Source organism: Crocodylus siamensis, unplaced genomic scaffold, assembly GCF_052110815.1.
Source record: "Crocodylus siamensis isolate JL-2025a unplaced genomic scaffold, ASM5211081v1 HiC_scaffold_311, whole genome shotgun sequence".
Lineage (NCBI taxonomy): Eukaryota > Metazoa > Chordata > Crocodylia > Crocodylidae > Crocodylus > Crocodylus siamensis.
Genome location: NW_028324721.1, coordinates 1 through 24,056, shown reverse-complemented (window position 1 = coordinate 24,056; position 24,056 = coordinate 1). Strand labels below are relative to the sequence as shown.

At 59.1% G+C, this 24,056-nt stretch overlaps 2 protein-coding genes across 7 annotated transcripts; one reads left to right on the top strand and one right to left on the bottom strand.

The window, feature by feature from the left end:
- Nucleotides 1-3,474: 3,474 nt before the first annotated feature.
- On the bottom strand, nt 3,475-13,725 carry LOC149851731 (sialic acid-binding Ig-like lectin 8). Of its 4 annotated transcripts, XM_090030442.1 has the most exons (7): nt 13,423-13,725; nt 12,881-13,046; nt 6,047-6,463; nt 5,630-5,938; nt 5,362-5,415; nt 4,868-5,158; nt 3,475-4,448 (listed from the first exon to the last, which is right to left on the bottom strand). In XM_090030442.1, exons 2-7 carry the CDS (start codon nt 12,981-12,983, stop codon nt 4,372-4,374), a joined length of 1,251 nt encoding a protein of 416 aa, XP_089886568.1. In that variant the 5' UTR covers nt 12,984-13,046; nt 13,423-13,725; the 3' UTR covers nt 3,475-4,371. The 4 variants fall into 4 exon arrangements, with proteins under 4 accessions (XP_089886568.1, XP_089886564.1, XP_089886565.1 ...); XM_090030438.1 differs by lacking the exon at nt 12,881-13,046 and having other exon boundaries at nt 3,475-4,451; nt 4,868-5,173; XM_090030439.1 differs by lacking the exon at nt 12,881-13,046 and having other exon boundaries at nt 4,868-5,173.
- On the top strand, nt 12,195-20,071 carry LOC149851730 (uncharacterized). 3 transcript variants are annotated; one of them, XM_090030437.1, is made up of 7 exons: nt 12,195-12,330; nt 14,915-15,000; nt 15,525-15,629; nt 15,845-16,219; nt 18,196-18,507; nt 18,632-18,964; nt 19,718-20,071. In XM_090030437.1, exons 1-7 carry the CDS (start codon nt 12,296-12,298, stop codon nt 19,723-19,725), a joined length of 1,254 nt encoding a protein of 417 aa, XP_089886563.1. In that variant the 5' UTR covers nt 12,195-12,295; the 3' UTR covers nt 19,726-20,071. The 3 variants fall into 3 exon arrangements, with proteins under 3 accessions (XP_089886563.1, XP_089886561.1, XP_089886562.1); XM_090030435.1 differs by having other exon boundaries at nt 12,197-12,330; nt 14,870-15,000; XM_090030436.1 differs by lacking the exon at nt 12,195-12,330 and adding an exon at nt 13,733-13,829 and having other exon boundaries at nt 14,870-15,000.
- Nucleotides 20,072-24,056: the final 3,985 nt, after the last annotated feature.

The following is a 24,056-nucleotide window of genomic DNA, read 5'->3' as shown; positions in this document are numbered from 1 at the left end:
ATCCTACCTATGCTGCGGGGGGGCTGGACTCGATGATTTGGTGAGGTCCCTTTCAGCCCCTAATGTCTACAGAAACTATGAAGAAAGAGAAGTGCAAAGTCCTGCACTTAGGAGAAAACCATCCCATGCACCGGGGAGGCTGGGGCTGACTGGCTGGGCAGTAGCTCTGCAGAATAGTCCCTGGGGGAGACAGGGGACAAGAAGCTGAACAGGAGCCAGCAGTACGCCCTTGTTGCCAAAAAGGTGAACGGCATCCTGGGCTGCATTGGTAGGAGCATTGCCAGCAGACTGGGGGAAGTGAGAAGAGCTTTGGGGGGTGGAGGTTGGGGGTCCCCAGTGGGGCAGTCAGGTCAGGACTTCTCCAAGCTGGGTCTGGCTACTGTGGGCTTGAAGCCAGGCAAGACCCCAGGCAGTCTCAGGGCACATGGCAGCAGGTACCCAGGGCTGGTGATGGGACTGAGGGTCACGGGGGAATGACAGGGAATTGCCCCGGCTTGCCTGGCTCAGGGCAATACTGCTTCCAGGACTAGCCCTGCCCCAATAAGCACTTTCCTTCTGCTGTAACTGCATGTCCCTCATGCTGGGCTGACTGAGCCCAGCCCTGATCTCAGGCCCCCTTTCTTTGTGTCCCAGGGTGTGCCACAAAGTCCACCCTTCCCATACACGGCTGCTGTCTTCCCCACCGAGGCCTATTCCCTATGGCCCATCAGAGAATGAGGGCTACATGCAGGATAATGATATCTTATAATGAGTATATAAAGAGCATTGTGCTGGGCACAAGGGTAGATGTGATGGGGGAGCTGAAGAGGGAAGGTCCAAGCGAGAAAAGATGGGGATGAGGATCCCCCAGCAGGAAACAGATTTCAAAGATTTCATAGACATTAGGGCTGGAAGGGACCTCGGGAGATCATCGAGTCCAGCCCCCTGCCCAAAGGGCAGGAAGTCAGCTGGGGTCATAGGATCCCAGCAGGATAAGCATCCAATATGCTCTTGAAGGTGTTCAATGTAGGTGCTTGAACCACCTCCGCTGGCAGACTGCTCCAGACCTTGGGGGCTCGGACAGGAAAGAAATTCTTCCTTATGTCCAGCCTGAAACGGTCTTGCAGGAGTTTGTGACCGTTCGACCTCGTCATCCCTTGGGGCGCTCTGGTGAACAGACGTTCCCCCAGATCCTGGTGGTCACCCCTGAGAAACTTATAGGTGGCCATCAGATCACCCCTGAGCTTGCGCTTTTCCAAGCTAAAATGCCCCATGTCTCTCAGCCTGTCATCATAAGGTCTGTTTTCCTGACCTCTGATCATGCGCGTGGCTCTCCTCTGGACTCTCTCAAGCTTCTCCGCATCCTTTTTGAATTGTGGAGCCCAAAACTGGACACAGTACTCAGGCTGCGGCCCCACCAAGGGCGAGCAAAAGGGGAGAATGACGTCCCGGGATTTGCTCGAGAAGCATCTATGGATGCACGCCAGCGTTTTGGTCGCTTTACTAGCCGCAGCATCGCATTGCAGGCTCATGTTCATCTTGTGGTCAATGATGACCCCCAAGTCTCTTTCTTCCGTAGCGCTATCCAGCGTAGCACTGCCGAGCCTATAAGGATGCTGCAGGTTTTTACTCCCAAGGTGGAGGACCTTGCATTTTTCGGTGTTAAACACCATCAAGTTCTCGTCCTCCCATTTGCTGAGCTTGTCCAGGTCAGCCTGGATCACCCGCCTATCTTCTGGCGTGGATGCTTTGCCCCAAAGTTTGGTGTCATCGGCGAACTTGGCCAGTCCACTTCTGACTCCAATGTCCACATCGTTAATGAAGATGTTGAACAGGATGGGTCCCAGGACAGAGGCTTGGGGGACCCCACTGGCCACAGGGCACCACGATGAGTGACTGCCATCAATCACAACCCTCCTGAGCTTCTCAAAGTTGGCTTTCCTGAAGTCAAGGACTTCTGTGTTGCTGACTGACTTGCCAGCTTCACGGTGGATGGTGAAGGTGATCAGGTCGTGGTCGCTGTCACCCAGCTTCCCATCGATCACTATGTTGCTGATTAGGTCGTCCCCTGTAGCCAGTACCAGGTCGAGAAGCGCTTTGCCTCTTCTTGGCCCATAGACTTCCTGAGTCAGGTAGAGGTCATTCACACATGAGAGGAAGCTTTGCGCCCGCTCGGATTTTGCTGAGTGATCTTCCCATGAGATGTCCAGGTAATTGAAACCCATGACAACCATGGTCCTGGAGCATGCAGCCTCAGTCATTTCCTGGGCGAACTCCTGGTCAAGCTCAGGACTTTGGGTGGGAGGTCTAGTAGTAGCCCCAAGCTCCTGAAGATCCCTGGGAGGGTGTGAGACCCTCAGGCTCATCACAGTGCATAGTCTGACGCATGGTATTCAGGACCTAGGAGTGTGGCCAGGCAGGCTTGAGCCTGCAATCCTGGAGGGCCGGTGGGTTCCACAGTGCAGAGGGTGGCACATGGGCCTTGGGAGCCGTGGCAGGGTGGCTCAGGCCTGTAACCCTGGCAAGGCAACCGGGTAGGGAAGTGTGCGAGTGGTGCGCGAGGAAGCAGAAGCAGGGAGCAGCGAAGGCTGCTCAGGTTAGCCGTCTGGTATGAGGCCGGAGTGCCGGAGCCAGAAGGGCTGGGCCTTTGCTAGAAGAGCCCTCGGTACCAAAGCCAGGGCTCGCGGAAATAGTAGTGTTGCAGTGTGAGGCCAGCACCCAGGAGCCAGCAGCAGTGGTGGTGCAGCACCCCAGAGGAGGCAAGCCCTTGGTGCCCAGAGTGGGGCCCAGGGTGGGAGGAGCCTGGCAGCATGGCGGCACCTGCTCCAGTGGTGGCACAGAGGAGAGCCATTGAGCTGTACCCTGACCACCGTCATCGGAGGGAGCGTGAGTCATTGGGTCTCACTGGGGAAGGATGTCTGGGGTAGGCAAGCCCGGAGAAGGGTCTGGGTGAACAGTCCCTGCCCAGGCAAGGCCCTAAGGGGAGAGCCCATGGTGACTCCTGGCTCCTCCCGCCAAGGGACCCATTGAGGGAAGGACTACCTCTTCCCATGGCTCAGGGGCTATATTGAGGAATAGATGTTGTTAAGATTATTTATGCCTGCGTCTTATGTTTTGTAATAGAAATGTTGTGTTGTGATGTTGTATTGTGTTGATACTGCTGAACTTGTTTGGGTGTGATGGGTAAATAGTGGTATTTGAACAAAGTCATTTCTGGTTTTTTGTGGATATATTGTTTTCCGTGGGGGTCGTGGATGGGAGTGCCTTTCCCTTCAACGTCCAATTAGGGTTTGACATTGCTTTATGTCCCTTGTATGTGTATATATATATATACACACACCCCTCCCACAGCAACTTCACATCTCACCACGCCTTTGTGACTGGGATCAGGGCATATCCTTGGGTGTACCCAGGCTACACAAGCTTTGCTGCTGGATGTCTCTTTTCATGGCTAGATAGCCATTTTTATGGTGTGATAAGTACTCTGCACACGTGGCCAGTCTAAATTTATTCTACAGTTAAGCAGTAAATTGTATGATACACATAATGTATAGCAGGGGCTGGGTGCAGCCACAGTCCAGGGCATCATCTCCCACAGGGCTGGGCCTCATCAAGGTGCAGGAGAGACAACAAATGGCTGTGAGTGCCCCAGGGAAATGGGCCAGGCCAGGGTGGGGGCACCAACGGGAGGATGACCAGGAGCTGTCCCATCCTGTACATGACACCAGGCAGATATGCACTACGACGGGGGATATTTGTCACCCACTTGTGATGCTAGAAGCAGGTTGGACTTTGGCTGGACAGCGAAGAGCTCTGGAGGGTCCAGAACAGTGCCAGGTGAGGGGTGGGCACTGCCATCTGGGGCAAAAGAGGGGCCAGTGCCAGCATCGGGGAGAGCAGCCAACGAGCATCTCTGGGGCAGGGCAGGAGAAGCCACAATGAGGACCGTTGGTAGGAACATAAGGCAGGGGACAGCTCGGGACAGCCGGGAGCCAGAGGGTGTCTGGGAGGAGGGGAGATGAGGGGACGATAGATGAGTGGCCATATGGCCAGATGGATAAAAGAAGGGAAGAACAGAAGAACTGCCATGTCCTGGGTGAGACCCTCATGTCCGGTGTCACACCAGGACAGCAAGCTGGTGTGGGAAAGGAACTCGGCCTGACCACGGATCTTTCCACGCTCGAGTGCAGCATTTAAGGCCTAGGAGGTTTTGATTCAGAAGCTGTGCCCCTCGCTCGTATGGGTGGGTGGAGGAGTGGGTGCATGGGTGAATGGGAGGAAGGGAGGCAGGAAGAGAGAAGCAGGTGAGGGAAGTGTGGTGGGGGGGATGGGTGTGCACAGATGGGTGGAAAAGGGAGGGGGCCAGAGATGGGCCGGGGCTGGGGCTAAGCACTAAGAGCCCAGCAGGAAGCAGGTTGCGAGGATGGCCAGAGAGCAGCTGCGTCTGGAAGACAGCCATGAGCCTCCACCTGCTGAGAGAGAGAAATCACTTGGGACAGGCTGGGTACATGGCTCCCACCCCAAGCCACCACCCCCAGGCCTGGCCCCAGTCCGGGCACTGCAGCCTCATCCTATGAGCCCTGGGGCTGCTCCGCTCCCCGGGCACTATCCACTCAGACACCACCCCACCTCATCATACACTGCCAGCAGCCCGTGGATCGGGCCCGCATAAGGGCTGGAGCCCCAGGGGCAGAGAGGAAACTCCTTGCCTCTGGGACCCCCTGGGCCCAGCATGCCTGCGTGCCCCCCATGCCTCCCCATCTTTATGCCCCATGCGCCTCATGGTGCTCCCACTCCCTGCCCCCCCTCTAGGCCATAGTGACCCCCACTCCTTGCCCCCGGTATGTTCTTGTACCCCTATGCCCTCTGGTGCCCCCCCAGCTCCTACCTGCAGCCCCACTGCTGGTCTCCCTGTACACGGTGACCTGCACAATCTGGCTGGCCGCCCCATAGATGTTCTCCGCCTGGCACCAATACTCTCCAGCATCCCCTGTACCCAGGTTGGGCAGCTCCAAGTGCGTTGGCCCTCCATGCCCAAGGGCTCCCAGGCTCCTGTTCCCTCTGGTCCAGCGCAGACTGGCTGGGGGGTTGCTCCCAGCCCAGCAGGCCAGGGACAAGGCATCCCCTGCTCGGGTCAGCAGGGCCAGGGGCTCACCATCAGCCCTCCCCACCACTGGCTCTGGAGGCAAGGAATCTGTTAGGAGGCCCAACGGGAGACTCAGGCTGCAGTTGCGGCTACCTCTGGGGTGGGGCAGGGGACAGAGCCCGTGGCTTTCTGCAGGGATGCGGCCACCTCTGCAGAGAGGCAGCTTCCTCGTCCCTGCCACGGACCCCTCTGGCTTCTCCCTCCCAGTCCCTGCAGGGCCTCAGGCAGGCACTCACCTTCTTGGCTGGCCCTTGTTAGCGTCCCATTGATCACGGGAGGCTCTGGAGGGTCTGTGCGGGGGAAGCACAGATCAGAGTCAGTGAGGCAGGATGGCTCAGCATTCGCTGGGCCATGGAGGAGCAGGATTTAGGCGCCCCGACACCAGGTTCCCTGCTGCTCTGAAGGGGAGTGGGGCTGAACAGGCGGGGAGTGAGGACTCCTGGGTTTTCTCTCCAGGTGGGAGTCGGGGTCCCCAGGTGGGAGCGGGGTGGTGGTGTCACTCACAGACCACGTGGAGCCAGATGCTCTTCTGGGTCGTCCAGCCCATCTCAGAGGCGATGGAGCAGGTGAGCTGGGTGTCCTGCTGCCCTGCAGCGGGTGTGAGCCTGATTGTGGAGTACTGCTGAGAGTGGTCATCCACATCACTCGATCTGCCGCTTTTTGTGGGACCACGATACCCCAGCCACGTGATCCTTATGTTTATGAGGCGGCAGGACACCGCGGCCCAGCAGGTCACCGTCACGTCCTGCCCAGCCAGGACACGGTCTGAGACTCCCTCAGGTGAGACGGTCCAGATCTCGGGCTCCACCATCTCTGGGGAAGGTGACGGGGAGACTTACTGGTGGAGTTGGGGGGTGAGATGCAGCCAGCTCTGCAGTGGGTGCTCAGGCACTAAGTAGAAGACCCTTGCCCGGTACCCACCGACCACGATGAGCTCCAGCACTGGGTGCCAGTGCCAGAAATAGTGCTGGTAGGTGTAGAAGTCCTTGTACTCCAAGTACAGGTAATAGGTGCCGGTGTCCTCAAAGTGGGCCTCGCTGATGTGCAAGTCACATTTGTTGTAGCCACCTCTCAGCAGCTGGAACCGGTCCCTGGCATCCTCAGCCACAGGCAGGTGGTGGTTGGTGGTGGCCACGGGGGGGCCAGTGCCAGGGGTGATGGGGGCCTTGTACCAGGAGAAGTGGCACACGGAAGAGGAGCTCCCACAGGGGAAGTGTTCAGGTAATTCGTAGTAGCAGGGAACGTGCATGCAGAGGCCACGGAGCCCTCGGACCTTGGATGGGAGCCTTAGCGTCTGGCCGGAGGTCCGAGAAAGAGCATAGGGGCCCGACAGGGAGTCTGCAGGGCACAGCACAGGGCTGGACTGGCAGCAGCCCTTGGTGCCCCTCACCCCTGCCTCCCACCCTGCTGGCGCTCCTCCCTCCTGCCCCACGGCCCCTGCTGAACAAGCCCTGCTGGTGCCCTTCGCTCCTGACCCCAGCCCCTGCCTCCCCCAAGCTCTTCTGGTGACCCTGCATAACGACCTGTGGCCTCCCAGCCCCCCAAGCCATGCAGGCGCCTCTCGGTACTGTTGGTGACACTGGGCATAACCCTGGGTAACTCAGAGGGATGGAAGACCACTAGCATCGAGGAAGTCCTTCTGCTCTGTGCTCAGATGAGCCAGGACCCCCTCCTTGCCCAACCTTTGTAACCCTTTCTCTGGCGCCTGCCATCTCCTGTCCTTCTGGAAAGCAGGAGAGCTAAAACTGTTATCTGTGGAATGCAAGGGCACCGCTCGGAGGGAGAAGGGAGGAGGGAGGGGGGCGGGGGGCTAGCGGGGGAAAAACACGGACAGTGAGACTGACCGGGGTATAAAGATCTCGCTGTTGCAGGGCTAGGGGTGCAGGATTTGAGACCATACAGTCTCCCTGCACCTTTTACTTGAGCTCAAATAAACTCTGGCTGCTTCTCCCCCGGTGTGTTTATTGGCACGACGCACACCAGGGAACGAACCCAATTGTTGCCTCCCTCGGGCACCTTGTGCCGGCAACCGTTTTTGGCGCCCAACGTGGGGCTCGAGGCTAACATTTCGCCTTGCCCGGATCCCTCCTGGGGTCGACGACTTGCGGCAATGACTGACGCCCAGCGCGCACCGGTGGTTTCATGGGGGGCCTCGGTGGAGACGTGGTTTGATCGACCCCGGAGGGCACAACGGTGCAACGCGCTCTAATAGTGGAGAAGTGATCGTGGGCGACGGTGTGGAACCGGTCCCTCGGATAAGGTAGGATAAGCTCAGAGCATTGTCTGTTAAGACCTGGGGACGCCCAGTGTCTCCCTGTAGGACCTGGGGACGCCCAGTGTCTCCCTGAAGTATGGGCAGGGACAGAGTACGGTTGGCAGGGCACGGTGTACACCCTTGGAATGCATTCTGACTAATTGGAAAATGTTTAAGTCAGCTCTAATGACTAAAAATGATCTTAAAAGGTTCTGTACAGTGAAATGGCCTCAATATCAACTGGAGGATCAGGAAAGGTGGCCTCCGGAAGGGTCAATTAACTACAATACAATTCTCCAATTACTCCTGTTTTGTCAGCAGACGGGTAAGTGGAATGAACATTTGTATGTGCAATTGTTTATGGCTTTATGGAACAAGACAGATATTTTGCAGAAGTGTAATTTGCCTCCGATAGGATCAATAGTTGTTAGTGTTGAGTCTCAGCATTCCCCCCATTACTGTAATGCCAGAGTCGGCATCCCCTTCGGCTTTAACACCTCCACCATATAAAGGTCAGATGCCCCCAGTTCCAGAGATTCCTCCCTCAGTGGGATTTTATCCTTTACTTACTGAAACTGTAATAGCCCGGCCTGGGGCAGATGGGCGTGCAGCCCAGGCCATGCAAGTATACACCCATGTACCTTTTAACCCGGGGGACCTGGCGGCTTTTAAGGCACAGGCTGGAGAATTGTCAACTAGCCCAAGTAAGTTTATCTCTGTCTTTGAGGGATGTTTAGCTAGTCACAAGCCTGACTGGGATGATTGTAATATCCTTATGCGAACCTTATTATCTGAAGTAGAGCGGAATCAAGTTATTTCCAAAGCCAGGGAGGAAGCACAGCGGAGGCATGAGGGATCCCGTCAATGTTCCTGCTCCGGCAGATGTGGTTCCCCTAGCAGACCCTAGATGGATGGGACCCTAACGATCCTGTGGATCATACCCGTCTTACCTCTTACAAAGAATTACTTATGCGTGGGCTTAGGCACTTGGCTGTCCGACATAATAACTGGGCAAAGCCGTATGAAATAGTACAGGAGCCGAAGGAAAGTCCCGTTGCGTTCCTACAGCGCATCGGAGACGCCATTCGGCAAAATACCAATGCAGACCCTGATGATCAGGTGATGGAGGCGATTATAAAGGGTATTTTTACTAGCCATGCAGCCCCTGATATAAAGAGGAAGTTACAAAAGAAGGAAGACTTAATGGCTATGTGTGTAGCACAAATCCTGGAGACTGCAAACAGGGCGTATACCCTCAGAAAGGAGGAAGGGGACAAGAGACAAGCTAGAGTGCTAGTCGCAGCGGCACAGGCCGGAGTCAGAGAGAGGCCACAAGGAGGTGGGAGCGGCAGAGGTGTAAGGGGTCGTGGGCGCGGGCGCCTCGGCCCACAAGAAGGACGCCTGGCACGGACCCAGTGTGCCTTATGCCGGCGAGAGGGACACTGGGAGAGTGACTGCCCAGAGAAAGGGGGAGACTGCACTCCTGTCATGGCAGCGGAAGGACAGGCGTAGGGGTGTCGGGGGAAACGGGCCGCCCCAGCCCCGAAACCCCGAGTAAAAATGCGGGAGGGGAATTCAGAAATTGATTTTTTGGTAGACTCTGGGGCGGCACGGACCGCTGGAAATCAACCTCTTCAACTTCCCGTAGCGGACTCTCTCGCCGTGGTGAGTCCACGGGAAAAAAGACTCGGTGCCCAGTGGATGCTCCTGCAGAATGGGCTCTGGGAGACCGGCTCGCTCTCACAATTGGTCTGCCTTCCAGATCGCCCAACACCCCTGCTAGGACGAGACCTGCTTTGTCGATTAGGTGCATCACTGCATTTTACCCAGGATGAAATAACCCTCACATTGCCCCCTGAAAATGCACGGATAACGACCCTCACGGTTGAACCCTCGGCCATGAACGCTCCCCAGGAGTGGAACCAGTGGGAAGACCAGGTATACCCTCTGGTGTGGGCAGAGGGGGTCCCTGGAAAGGCTACACATCAAACCCCCATTAATATTCAACTACTGCCAGGAAAAGGTCCGGTACGAATCAAGCAGTAGCCGGTCAAAAGGAAGCCAGAGGGGGACTGCAGGAGACTCTGGGCCGTTTCCTGAAGCACGGCGTACTGCGAGAGTGTCAGTCGGCCGGGAACACTCCTGTCTTGCCCGCACTAAAGCCTGATGGCACACGTCGACTGGTGCAGGACCTAAGGGCGGTTAACGAACGGGTTAAAACTATCCATCCCCTCGTCCCAAACCCGCATACCTTGCTGGCCTCCGTAGGCGGGCAGCATACTCATTTCTCCGTTCTCGACGCTTTCTTTACGATTCCAGCTGACCCCCTCTCAGGAGATATTCTCTTTTGAATGGGAGGACAGAAAAGGGTTAAGAAACAGCTTTGTTGGACAGTATTAGCCCAGGGATTTAAGAACTCTCCTACCCTTTTCGGCCAGTCCTTAGCTACAGACTTGGAGGGTTGGATTAGTGAGTGTGAAGTCCTCTTGTTACAATATGTGGATGATTTATTAATTGCTGCTGTAGATTTAATCTCTCACCTTAACGCCACTGTAAGCCTCCTGAACTTTATTGGACTTCGAGGATATCGGGTGGCTCGAAATAAAGCTCAAATTGCTCTCCCCGAAGTACGATACCTGGGATTTCACGTAAGACAGGGGGAGCGCCAGCTTTCAAGCGAGCGAAAGGAGGCTATATGCCAGGTTCCCATCCCAAGCCACCGTGAGCGGCTCAGGGCGTTTCTTGGCATGGCAGGTTTTTGTAGAATATGGATCCCTGAATTTGGACTATGGGCAAAACCACTATATGACTGTGTGAAAGGGGCAGACCATGATCCCTTTTATTGGACTTCAGAAGCCGACAAGGCATTTAAAATACTAAAAAGGAAACTAATGGACGCCCCCGCCCTGGGTTTACCGGCCCTTTCTAAACCTTTCCAATTGTATGTGCATGAACGAAAAGGGATGGCTCTGGCAGTGCTTACTCAATTGTTGGGGGCGTGGAAACGTCCCGTTGCTTATTTCTCCAAACAGCTTGATCCAGTGGCCAAGGGATGGCCAGCGTGTTTACGAGCAGTTGCGGCAACTGCCCTAATACTGAAAAGTTAACGCTGGGAGGAGTCGTGCAGGTGTACCCCCCTCATATGGTCCAGGCTCTGCTAGACGCGAAGGGGGGTCTCTGGCTCACCGGGCTCGGGGGGCGCGGTACCAAGCGAAGCTGTTGGAGAGCCCTGAAGTGACTCTGCAGCCCTGCCCCTCCCGCAGCCCGGCTACTCTCGGACCTGGAACGGGAGAACAAGAGCACGGTTGTCTAGACATCACAGATGCACGGTACCCCAGCCGTGCAGGCCTACAGGATCAGCCCCTTCTGCACGCTGACTGTGAGTGGTACACGGATGGCAGTAGCACTGTTGTAGAAGGGCAAAGGGGAGCAGGTTACGCTGCTGTGACCCTCTGTGATGTTGTTGAGGCCAAGGGTTTGCCCGCCGGAGCATCTGCTCAGCTTGCTGAACTGGTGGCCCTGACCTGGGCGCTAGGACTGTCAAAAGGGGACCGGGTCAACATCTATACCGACTCCAGGTACGCTTTTGGAGTACCGCATGCCCATGCTGGCCTATGGAAACAGAGGGGACTGCTGCAGCCCAAGGCTCCCCAGTGAAGTATGGACCCCAAATTCTCCGACTCCTGGAGGCTGTTTAACTTCCCTCTGAAGTGGTAGTAATGCGCTGTAAGGCGCATCAGAAAGAGGATCAAGACGTAGCCAGGGGTAATGCCCGGGCAGACAGAGAAGCTAAAATTGCTGCCACCCTGAGGACGCCGAGACCTGCTGACATCCCTATGCATGCTCTCACTCCATCAGTGGGGGAGCTCCCGGATCCCCAGTACTCGTATGAAGAAAAAGAACTAGCCGACAAGCTTGGTCTCCAAGAAAGGAAGGGATGGCTCTGCTCCACGGACGGGAGGATCCTCCTACCAAAGAGCCTGACCCAGCCGGTGTTGCAACGGCTGCATCAAACTACACACGCTGGAAAAGAAGCTCTCGCTCAGTTGGTGAACAAATATTTTCTAACTTCTGGACTTCGACCTCTGGCCTCCCAAATACAGGCCAGCTGTTCAATTTGTCAAAAGAATAACCCTCGACCCAGTCTCTCAGCACCTCCAGCCACTTTGGAACCTACTCCAGGCCCCGGACTGGTTTGGCAAATAGACTTTACTGAGTTCCCCCGAACTCAAGGATTTAAGTATCTCCTTGTTATAATAGATCGATTCGGTGGATGGCCTGAAGCCTTTCCATGTCGCAATTGTACAGCCAAGACTGTAGCTCTAAAATTCGTCTGGGAAGTTATTCCCCGCGTCGGACTTCCCCGGCGGATGGAATCTGACAACGGAACGCATTTCACTTCAAAGATCATCCAACACATCTCAGCTGCCTTACAGATCCCCTGGAAACGCCATACTGCATGGCGACCACAGGCTAGTGGTGTAGTAGGACGTACAAATCAGACCCTCAAGCGTCATCTATCAAAGATCTGCCAGGAGGCCTCTCTGCGATGGCCCAATGCTTTGCCCCTTGCTTTGCTTCGTATCCATGCCGCCTCCCCAAGGGAAGATTAGGGCTTAGCCCCTTTGAGATTATGTTTGGAAGGGCATGGCCTATGAACGGGACGCCGGTTCCAGCAGGGGAGTGGGAAATGGGATGTAGTATTTTGTCATGGTATATGTGCTCTCTGTCTGCTGTTCTTTCTTCTCTCCACAGGTACACTAAAGACCTGCAGCCTCTTCCGCTGGATGCTCCAGTCCACGCGTTACAGCCGGGGGATTTTGTGCTCATTCGGACCTGGAAGGATGAGCCCCTCCAAGAGAAGTGGAAAGGACCTCACCCTGTCCTACTAGTTTTCCACACAGCGGCAAAGGTCGATGGACACAAGAACTGGATTCAGCACAAGACAACAGTACCGACCCTCCTCCATTACTTCCACCCTGCCAGTGCCCCTCACTTCTGACCTGCAGCCCCCCGTCCTCCCAGCCTTTCAGTGCCCTTCACTCCTGACCCCAGCTCCCCTCCCCCTCCCAGCACTATTGGTGCCCCTCACTCCCGACCTGGGTCTCCGGTCCCATGCAGCCCTCCGACGCTGCTCAGCTCCGACCCACAGCCCTGCCAGTGCCTCCCACTCCCGGCTCACAGCCCTGTGCTGCCACCCACCCTCCTCCTGACCCATAGCCCCCCGGCCCCTCACCCCACCAGTGCTCCCCAATCCTGACATGCAGCCCCTGGCCCCCAGGCCTAACAGCCCCTTTCACTCCTGACCTGTAGCCCCCTGCCATACCACAGCCCTGCCAGTGCCCCTCACTCTTGACCTGCAGCCCACCGCCTTGCTTCTGCCCTTCACTCCCAACCCACAGCCCCCGGCTCCCCCAGCCTTGCCAGTGCCCCTCACTCCCAACCCGCAGGCCCCTGCCCCTCCCCAGCCCTTGGCTCCCCAGCTGGTGCTGCTCTCTTACCCCTCCAGAGAAGAACGAGGATGAGGACTCGCAGCATTGCCGTGGAGCAAACTGGAGTCTCTGTCCCACCACGCAGACCCCAATTTTCAGTCTCCTGTCCCATGTCCTAGGCTTGGCCTGTGGCTGAGAACTGAACTGGGGGAGACCTGTCACAGTCACAGGGGTGCTGCAAAGACCAACCCCCCCCATAGCATGTCTCTGCTTGCCTCTCCCATCCCAGCCCATGCTGGGGGAGAAAGGACAGGCATCAGCTCTGGGATAGTTCCCTATTCTCCAGGATGCCCCCCCCCAAGCTGCTTACTAGGACCAAGCTGCTGGGGCTGTAGGTTGGGAGTGAGGGGTACTGGGAGGGCTGGTGGGGGCTGTGGGTCAGGAGTGAGGGGCACACACCCGTCTCCCCTGTTGGTGTTAAATGAATCCCTCTGCACCCTCAGCCCTGCATGCGAGGCCCTGGCCTTTTCTACTCCCCGCTCAGCTCTGTCCTGCAGCACCAGGATGTTCTGGTTGCCTCAAGCCCGGCTGCAGAGCCAGGACTCTCTTACCTGGAGCTTAGATCCTGGAGCCTCTGGTTTGGGGCAGCTGGGGAGGGCGCTCTCCAGGCTGAGTTGTGCCTGGGTCTGGGGCAGGGGCAGGGGCAGAAGCCAGGCGATGCTTGGGTCGGTTTGTGACAAGAAGTGGTGGAGGATCCTGGTCGTGTTAGAGGAGCCCTGGGGCTTTGTGGAGGTCTGCCCCTGCGGCAGGAGGAGTGGGAAGAGCTGGGCTCAGGACTGCTAGTCCAAGGCAGGAAGGGAAAACTGCATGCATCAGGCCTTCTGGTGCTCTCACTTCCCCTCGCAGATGCTGGTGCCTCCCCCACAGGCTGGCCTGGTGCCCGGGGACCACTCATGTGTCAGCCAGCTCCAGCTCAGTGAGAGGAAATGAGTCCAAGGAAACAGCTGCCCCCCGAGAGGTGCCCATAACCCCGCTCCGGGCGGGATCAGTGAGTCCCAGCCAGGGCGGCAGCCGACTCTGACCACAATCAGCAGGACAGCTCTGACTGTAGGGCTGGGGAGATTCACTGCCGAAGCCGGGAATAGAAGGCTAGAGCAAGGCAGAGGTCAGCTAGCAGCACCCCTCCCAGGGGAAAGCTGTCCCTCAAGCTAGTCCCCATGTACCATCCTAGGCAGCTGCAGGGCAAGGCACTGGCATGGCCCTCATCTCCACTGCTCCTGATGCCTCTGCTTTTTTTTTTTTTTTTTACATATTTCTAACTAGTTAGATATACAGCTGGATAGCTAGGTACCCCGTTAAACTTACCAGCCTTCAAGACCCAAACACAGTTTCGGAAATATACTCTCATTACAAAACTCACTCCCGCACACCTGTGCAGCCTGACACCCATTAGATTAGTCATACCCCTGCTCCCGCACACTAGTCTGCATTCATTTCAACATTACATTTGCACTTTCCCTTTGTTTCTCCTCTTGGACACTAGTCTTGAGTCTGCTTGCTCATGTCACAGTCACTGGTGTCATTTCTGTTGCTGTCATCTCCATCGCTGTCACTCTACTCATTGCTCCTGCCACTCTGCGCAGTCCATTTGCTTTCTTCCACTTTGTCTCTTCCTCAAGGAGAGGTGGTTTTTGAAATCCTGTGCCAGTGGTCTCTCTGCCAGACAATGTTGGCCATTTCTTCTCTGTCCTCTCCATTTCCTGGTAGTAGGACTGCAGCCCACTCGGTCTCACTTTCACACAGTCCTCAACTGAGTTTATGTGGGTGTACATCAGGGGGGTCCTGGTCTTCCACAGGGCACTTCTGACAGAGGCGATGAAATGGTCAGAAGGGGGTTGTCGGGGTCCCCTAGTCTTTGGTTAGGTGTCGGTACAGCGCCACTTCTCTTGTCATCGGTCTGACCCCCATCACCACCCACCAGCTGATTCTGGGGAGGTCTGAGGAGTTTGCGAGCGTGGAGGCTGCTCCATGGCTGAGCCTCCCTCCGTCCCCCCACAGCCGCCATCTCCTCACCCTGACCTACACCTTCACCCCCGTCCGCAGCAATGCCGACAGCGTCTTCTCCTGCCGCGTCCGCCATGCGGCTCTGGGGCAGCCGCTGCAGGAGGACGTCGCCCTGGACATCCGAGGTGAGATCCCACACAGGGACCTGCCTGCTGCCCTGACTCTGGAAGTGCCCTGGCCCCCTCCCCGCGCTAGCACAGAGCTGCTCCAGGCCAGCGTGCAGGCAGCCCGGAGCTGCAGACCCCCATGGTCTGGGGCTGTATTAGCCGGCGGGAATGCCCCTTCCCTCCCGGAGGAGCTGGAGCACCAGGGAGCAGCAGGACACAGGCTTGAGGGTCCTCCCGGGCTGCTGCGTCCAGGCCCATATGTTCCCAGTCTGTGGGCAGACGGCAGGGACCCCAGCATCCCAGAGCAAACCCTGGCCCACGACTGTGAGGGCAGCAGCTGGGGCACAGTGGATGCCAGGCCACGCACCAGAGGCAGCTGCAGGGGAGATGAGGCCCAGCCTGCGCCCTGCCCCGGCAGCTGGAGGGAGGAGGGGATTGCAGGTGGGAGCTGGGTCAGGGGTCTCAGGCAAGACACTGCTCCCTCCCGAAAAATGCCACAAGCTTAGGTCTGACTTCTTCTCTCCTCTCACTACTGAGCGCAGCACCGGATCAGACTGGAGCTGTGGTTGGAGCTGTCCTGGGGATCCTGTTCGGAGCAGGAGCTGCGGCTGCTGCAGCCATTTACTTCTGGAGGAAGAGAAGAAGAGGTAGAGAGGGACGATGCTGTTGGGCTGCAGGGTCACAGAGGGAGGGGATGAGCCAGGGAGTGGGAGGCACCCGTGATGCTGGGGTGCAGAGGCCTGTCCCCAGGCCGGTTTCAACCCCGTGGTTCCCGGCCCTGAGCTCAGACCTCAGACGGGACATGTCTCCCCGATAACCCCAGGCTGACCCGTGTCCCATGTGATGGTTGCTTGGCCCCCAGGCTGGATAGTCTCCTACAATGTCGCAGAGGTGCAGGTGCCAGAGCGGTGCCTGCTGGGCCAGGAGCTGACCCTGCGCTGCTCCATGGAGGGGACGTTCCCCGAGCACGTGGCCGTGACGTGGGAGAGGATCCACAGCGAGGACAGGACGGTGCCGGAGAGCGCTGGGGACCAAGAGAGCCCCGAGCACGAGCCGCTGATCCCCGCCCTCCCCCCGGGCTGGGGAGTGACAGAGGAGAGAGCCGGGACCCGCCTCATGTCCTCCCTGGCCTTCACCCCCACGGTGCAGGACGACGGGGCGCGGGTCCGGTGCGTCTTCCTCCACGAGGGCAAACGGATCCGAGAGGAGCGAGTGTCCCCGGAGATCCGGGTGTGGGGTGAGTGCCCAGCGCCCCGATGCCACCTCCGGGGGCGGCCTGGCCCTGCTGCTGTGATGGAGGGATGTAGCTCGGGGTGAGCCGATGTTTCAGGATCTGTGCTGGAGGGAGGGGGTGGGCGGAGGCGGGAAGGCAGCCCCACACTCCTCACGGTGGGGGACTGTGCCACGCTGTGCCTGGGCTGGGCGGGGGTGCCGCTGGGAGGGGGACCATGGAGGGGCTCTGGGGAGTTTTTGTGTGCCTGCGCCCTCCCACGTAGCCCCACTCCCAGCACCGCCACCGCCCGGCCTGAGCGCCGCCTCGACCCCAGCCACAGTGGGGGCCAGCCCAGCTAGCAGGCGGATCCTGGGGCATGTGCCCCCCATACCCTCCTGGCGTGTGTGCCCCCCATCCCATGGCTCCATCCCATGCCCCGGCTGTGTAGGGCCTGCCCCTACCACAGCCCCACTCCCTCCCTCACCACCATTGGGGGGACAGGTGAAGGCCCCCGCAGTGAGGGAGGAAGTGGGGCTAGGGGTGGGCCTTGATCAGCCCCCCTCCCCGCCCACAGCCCCTCCCCCACCCGCTGCCCCTTCCCCCACAGACTCACCTGCTGGGGGGGACGTGCCCCCAAATCATTTTTTTCTCCCTCTGCCTTGATTGGCCCCCCCTTCCCTCCCCACAGCCTTAGCTGGGGTCGGGGGCTGGTGCAGGGTAGATCATGGGTTTCCCGTCAGTGCCAAAGGCGGTGTGCCCCTTGCAAAGGTTGGAGACCGCCGATCTACAGCACGCACTCACCTGATCTCAACAACTATTGTTGTCTCCATTTGCATGTGTTTGTGCAGTGCACACAGAGGTGGCTGCACAATAGCTGCACATGAAGTCCTGCTCCTGTATATTGTGGGGGCAGGGGGTATGGGGGTGTAAGTTTGTGGGGGCTGTGTGTGAGGGGAGGGTAGCAGGTGAGCATGGGGGTGTTGGTATGGCAGTGAGAAAGGGCGTGGGTGTACGTGTATGGCGGGGTGTTTGTGTGGGACTCACCTACGAACCCGCAATCACTCTGCCCCTCCACTCCCCACCCCACATACACCCCCGCAGCAACAGCTGGGCAGAAACTGGGGCCAAAGTATGGTGGCAGGAGTGCGGGGCCAGGCTGGCAGGGCTCTGTGGAGCTGGGCTGGGCTTTGCCAAAGGCGGAGGGGTGAGCCACAGAGCCCTGCCGCCCCGGGCCCCGTGCTCCTGCTGCTGCGCTTGGGTCCCCCCAGCGCTGGCCCTGGGGACACCGGTGCGGCCCCGCGCTCCAGCCCAGCGCTGCTGCCCTCCCCCTCGCCCCTGCCTGTAGTGGCTGTTTCCCCACTTCCCTGCCTGCGGCTGCTCCAGCACCGCACGATTCCTGGCTGCGCGGCCATGACTGCAGGAGCCGGCCCGGCCTGGTCCCGAGGGCTGGGGCAAGCGCCCGCAGACCTCCCTGCCTCCCTCTCCCCAGCACGGTATCTGGATTTCCCTCTGGCACAGGGAGGTGGAAACAGCTCCAGGGTCCCAGGACAGACGTCTTTGCAGGCACAGGCTGCCGGGTGGGGGCTAGAGCATTTCGGGGGGAGGGAGGAGTTGTGCTGAGGGGCAGGGGCCATGGTCCTTGCAGGTTGCTTGGTCCTGCCACTGGCTCCGTCTTACTGCCCCTGGCTCCTGTCATCTCTGACAGGCAGGAAGAGGCAGACAGATACTAATTTTGTATATTGTTAGAGGCCCCACATGCCAGATAGAAAGGCCTGGTGTGAACACAGCCTGTGGCCCCCATTTTGCCTGCCCTGATGTAGCTGGAGACAGCACAGCTACCAGGGGTGGCCAGGCCTCACCCAGCCCTCGCTGCACTGCCCCATCCCCATCCCCATCCCCATCCCCAGCCCCAGCCCCAGCCCCACATGGCTCCCACATCCATCTCCCCCAAGGAGGATCCCATCAGTCCCTCACACTAACCCCCCCCGCTGTCTCCCCAGCCCAGCCACAGGTGTCGGAGATCCAGGTGTGGCCCAAGTGGGACCCCCGCGACAAGGTGCCGTTTGCTGTCCAGCTCCACAACTTCTACCCCCGGGAGGTGCCCCCGATCCAGTGGGGCTGGGACGGGGCCGGGAGCTGGGGGGCAGACCCCGCGCAGATAGACAAGAACGCGGACGGCACGTTCACCGCGATGAGCGTCTGGAGAGTGCCCAGCCGCAGCCTGACCCGGCCGGAGCTGCGCGTGCGAGTGTGCGTCCAGCACGGCCCCGGAGAGCCCCCGAGCGAGAGAGAGCTCAGCCTGAGGGCCGCGGGTGAGGAGGGGCCGTGTCCGGGGGTCCCAGCCCCGCTGCAGGGGTGTGGGGTCTGGGTGGGGTGTGAGGGGCCGCGGCTCCCCTGACGGGGCCTGTCCCTGCCTCTGCCTCTTCCCTTCCCCAGGGCTCCTGCGGCCCCCGGACGTGTCCGAAATCTCCCGGACTGAGTCCGTGCCCACGGGGAAGGGAGTCACCCTGAGCTGCCGCATCGCGGGGCATTTCCCGGGGGAGCTGAGCGTGACCTGGCTGCGGAGGGGCAAGGGGGAGCCCACTGCTGTGATCCTGCGGGACTCGGCTGCGTGGAGGGTGGAGCCCGGCACGGCCGTCCTGGCACGGGACGGGAAGAGCTTCCGGCAGGAGACCAGACTCGTCCTCTTGAGAGCCAAGGAGAAGGGGGCAGAGTACATCTGCCGCGTGGGACACCTCGCCCTGGAGACCCCCATCGAGAGGAGCAGCGGTAAGCGGTGGGGTTGGGACAGGCCCAGCGCCAGTTCTGGGATAAGGGGCCTTGTCGTGGGTCCCGCTCTGGGCCTGGTCGTGGTGGGTCCATCAGGGAGCAGACCCGCCTGTCGCCCGGCCCAGGCCAGAGGGGCTGTGACCCCCCGGCCCTGCCTGACTCCTCGCTCCAGACCCTCGGCGGGTGTGGGACAGGGGCACCCAGGGCTGGGTGAGGGGAGCCCATGGCAGAGGCTTCTGCATAACTGGGCTCAGGTCAGCTGGGGCAGCGCGTGGCCATGTGTCGGGTGTCGGGGACAAGGTGTGCATGCCGACGTGCCGCTCCCTCCCTTAGTTGCCCGTAGACCCCCCCGGGCTGAGCTTCCGGTCACTGGTTCCCAGCCTCAGCGGCAATTGCTGGGCCATTGGGAACGTCCACTCGGGCGTCCCGGGCAGGCAGGGGGGCACCGCGTGTCCCAGCTCAGCGGCTGTGGGGAACATGGGCCCCCATCAAGGCCGAGTTCCCAGCAGTGACGTGTGTCGGGGATGTTCCTGACCCCAGACTGGCTCCCCAGCTCCCATCCATCTCCTGTCTGGGGACCCCACATCCCGAGGGGCCTCCTTCCGCCTGGCTCCTGCGCTCCCCCATGCCCCAGCAGCAGGCGCAGCCTTGGCCCTGCCTGACTCGGGGCAACCCAGAGGCTCGGTCTCTGCCAGGAGAACAGACCCATGGGCCCAGATGACGAGCCACAGGCTCCTTCCACATCTTTCCTAGGCCCCTGAGCATTGCCCAGAGCCTCAAACAGCCGAGGAGGGAGACGGCGGCTGAAGACGGAGGCAGGATCACCAACACCACGTCCCATGTGCTCACTCACGCGATGGCGAGACGGTGCCAGTAGCTGGACTGGACGTGCTGGGCTGGGCTGGGCTGGGGGATCAGCCTGGGGCGGGGGCCCAGGGCCCAGGCACTGCATGATGGCTAGGTCTCCCTGGGTCTGTGGTGGTAGCAGCTGCTCTTGCTGTCTCCCTCCCACACGTGGGGGGGCCCGGTGGGCAGCCCAGGGCTGGGGGTGTCTCTGCCTCTCGGTCCATCCGGAGCCCAGCCTCATGTCACCCGCAGTAAAGATGACCGTGCTGATGCTCATCCGCTCCGGTCTCCCTCCCTCCCGCCCGCGCCTGGCCGCCTACACCAGGGCTGCAGCTGGGGCTCTGCTCCCCCCGTGCTCAGTGCTGCACGTTGTGGGGGGGCTCTGGGCTGCTCCCTCCTCCTTCCTCAGCAGCCCTCTCAAGGCCTCCTGGGGCAGGTGGGCATCGTCAGGTGCTGGTGCTGTGCCCCGTGGAAGGGACAAGCGCTGGCACAGCAACCGTGCAGGAGCCAACGGCTGTGAGGGAAGTGCTGGAAACCACCGGGTGCTGGACACAGGAACAGGGGGGCCGCAGGCCCTGCCGGGATGCTTGCAACCCCCTGGGGTGAAGGAAGCTGGGCCGGCTGGATCCCAGCCCGCAGGTCCTGCTGTGTCCCCAGACCCTTGGTTCACGGGCCGGTGGGGGCTGAGCGAATGGACGCTTGAGACAGGAGTTTCCCCTCCTGGCGTGGGGTCCCTCGGCAGCAGCACACGCTGACACCAGGACAGGCATTCGTCACCTTGCATGCAGGCCTGGTCCCCTGTCCTGGGATCAGACAGTTCAGGGTCTCGCTGGGGCCCGGTCCAGCGGTCCAGCTGGTCAGTCGTCCAGCGGTGCAGTGAGCCTGTGTTCCCAGACGGGTTTTACTCCTCTCGTTCCCTGCGCGTTCAGTATTGCTCCTGTTCCTCTGACTCCTTCCTGCCGGCTGCTTGCAGACTACTTCTGTGATGCATTTCCTACCCTGGGTGGCTCCCTACCCGCTCCTGCACACCCCCATCCCAGAACCACCTCCTGCACACCTCTCTCATCACTGACCCTCCTCATCGTGCAGCCTTTCCATCCATTCCTCTCCCGGGACCACTGACCATGCTGGCACCCGACATGATGCGGAGCTGCTCGCTCAGCATCGGAGACTGTGACCTCCTTGCCTGCTCCATCGCCCTGCAGCCCCTTGCAGGAGGGGGCACTGCATGGTCTGGGTACAGGGTGGAGGGTAGTGGGGGGCGTTGGGGGAGTAGGACCTAGTGGATGCTGTTTGGATGCAAGCGGCTGCCTGGGCCTGAGGGGAATGAGTGCGGGTCTGAGAGCGCTGCAGACGGAGAGAAGGTCCCAGGGCAAACAGGGAGAAGGCCTTCTTCCGCTTCAAGGAGGTCTTGCTGGACCTGGGCTGCGCGGCTCCTGGGGAGACCCAGGCGTGGCAGGTCTCTGCAGCTCCAGCTGCCTGCCCAGGACTTCCAGGTCCGCAGGTGACAGCTGCAGCCGCAAGGAGTCTGGTACCGGAGCCTGGGGCGTGGAAAGCGGTGTCATAGTTTCATAGTTTCATAGTAGCTAGAGTCGGAAGGGACCTAGGTAGATCATCTAGTCCGACCCCCTGCCTTGGCAGGAAAGAGCACCGGGGTCAGATGACCCCGGCAAGGTGCTCATCTAACTTCCTTTTAAAAATCCCCAGGCTAGGAGCCTGCACCACTTCCCCTGGAAGCTGGTTCCAGGCCCTAGCCGCCCTGACTGTGAAGTAGCGCCTCCTAATATCTAATCTAAACCTACCCTCCGCCAGCTTGTGACCGTTATTCCTGGTCACTCCTGGCAGCGCACGGGGGAACAGGGACTCCCCCAATACCTGCTGATCCCCCCTGACCAGTTTGTAGCAGGCCACAAGGTCCCCCCTTAACCTTCTCTTGTGGAGGCCAAACAGGTTCAGGTCCCGTAGCCTCTCCTCATAAGGCCTGCCCTGCTGACCCCTGATCATACGAGTGGCCCTCCTCTGAACTCTTTCCATATCGTCCACATCCCTCTTGAAGTGTGGCGCCCAGAACTGGACGCAGTACTCCAGCTGCGGCCTGACCAGTGCCACATAGAGGGGGAGGATCACCTCCCTGGACCTGCTCGAGATGCATCTGTGGATGCATGACAGGGTACGGTTGGCCTTCTTGACTGCCTCCCCACACTGCCGGCCCATGTTCATCGTGGAGTCAATGACGACTCCAAGATCCTTTTCCGTCTCCGTGCTGGCAAGAGGAGAGTTCCCCAACCTGTAAGTGTGGTGCCGGTTCTTCCTCCCCATGTGCAACACCTTGCACTTATCAGTGTTAAACCCCATCCTATTCTCATCCGCCCACCGTTGCAACCTGTCAAGGTCAGCTTGTAGCCTATTGCACCCTTCTAGTGCACCCACATCCCCCCACATCTTAGTGTCATCAGCAAACTTGAACAGGGTGCTTTCTACCCCCTCATCCAAGTCGCTGATGAAGATGTTGAACAGTGCGGGCCCGAGGACCGAGCCCTGTGGGACCCCACTGCCCACGTCCTTCCAGGTCGAGGAGAACCCATCCACTACCACCCTCTGGGTGCGGCCCTCCAACCAGTTGGCGACCCATTTGACCATGTGGGCATCGACACCACAGTCTCCCAGCTTTTTGATGAGGACAGGGTGAGAGACAGTGTCGAAAGCCTTCCGGAAGTCCAGAAAGACTACATCCACAGCAACCCCTGCATCTAATGATTTGGTGACCTGATCGTAAAAGGCCACCAGGTTGGTCTGACAGGACCTGCCACTGATGAACCCATGTTGGTTGCCCCTGAGCATGCATTCCCCCGCAAGGCCCTCCTGGATGTGTGCTCTCAGCTGGTCATCGTAAGATCTGTTTTTCTGACCTCTGATCATGCGTGTGGCTCTTCTCTGGACTCTCTCAAGCTTCTCCACATCCTTTTTGAATTGTGGAGCCCAAAACTGGACGCAGTACTCCAGCTGCGGCCTCCCCAAGGCCGAGCACAAGGGGAGAACGACGTCCCGGGATTTGCTCGAGAAGCATCTACGGATGCAAGCCAGCATTTTGGTCGCTTTACTAGCCGCAGCATTGCATTGCAGGCTCATGTTCATCTTCTGGCCTTCAGTGAGTCCCTGGGCCAGCCCGGTGGTGCTCGTCCAGAAGCAGGATGGGTCCATCCGGTTCTGTGTGGACTACCGGAAGCTGAACGCTATCACCACCCCTATGCATACCCTATGCCCGGGATGGACAATTTGCTCGATTGCCTGGGTCCCGCAAAGGTCATCTCTACTCTTGATCTGTCCAAAGGATTCTGGCAAATGGCACTGGATCCGGATGCCATAGCCAAGTCTGCCTTTACCACCTCTGTCGGACTATACGAGTTTACAGTTTTACCTTTTGGTATGCGCAACTCTCCTGCATCCTTTCAAAGGCTGATTAATAACCTGCTACAAGGGTGCGAGCAGTTTGCCATAGCGTACATCAATGACATCACCATCTTTAGTCAGGACTTTGAATCGCACCTGATCCATCTGACCAATGTGTTAAGCAAGATCAAACAAGCTGGTCTGACGTCTGGCAGGCCAGTAGGGGGCGCTCCTCCGTTGAGCCGCCCACCTCCCTGGGCCCTACCACCCTCCAGGCTCTGAATGCCTCCCTAGGGGCGCCTTATGCTTGGCCGACCCCTCTCCCGGAGCACACTCGCTGGTCTGGGGGTAACGTCGCCGCCACACGTGGTGTTAGAGGTGGGATACGAATGCCCTGCTGTGACCACAAGATGAACATGAGCCTGCAATGCGATGCTGCGGCTAATAAAGGGACCAAAACGCTGGCTTGCATCCATAGATGCTTCTCGAGCAAATCCCGGGACGTCATTCTCCCCTTTTGCTCGCCCTTGGTGAGGCCGCAGCTGGAGTCCTGCGTCCAGTTTTGGGCTCCACAATTCAAAAAGGATGTGGAGAAGCTTGAGGGAGTCCAGAGGAGAGCCACGCGCATGATCGGAGGTCAGGAAAACAGATCTTACGACGACAGGCTGAGAGCCATGGGGCTCTTTAGCCTGGAAAAGCGCAGGCTCAGGGGTGATCTGATGGCCACCTATAAATTTATCGGGGTGACCACCAGATTTTGGGGGAACGTTTGTTCACCAGAGCGCCAGACGAGACAACGAGGTCGAATGGTCACAAACTCCTGTGAGACCGTTTCAGGCTGGACATAAGGAAGAAT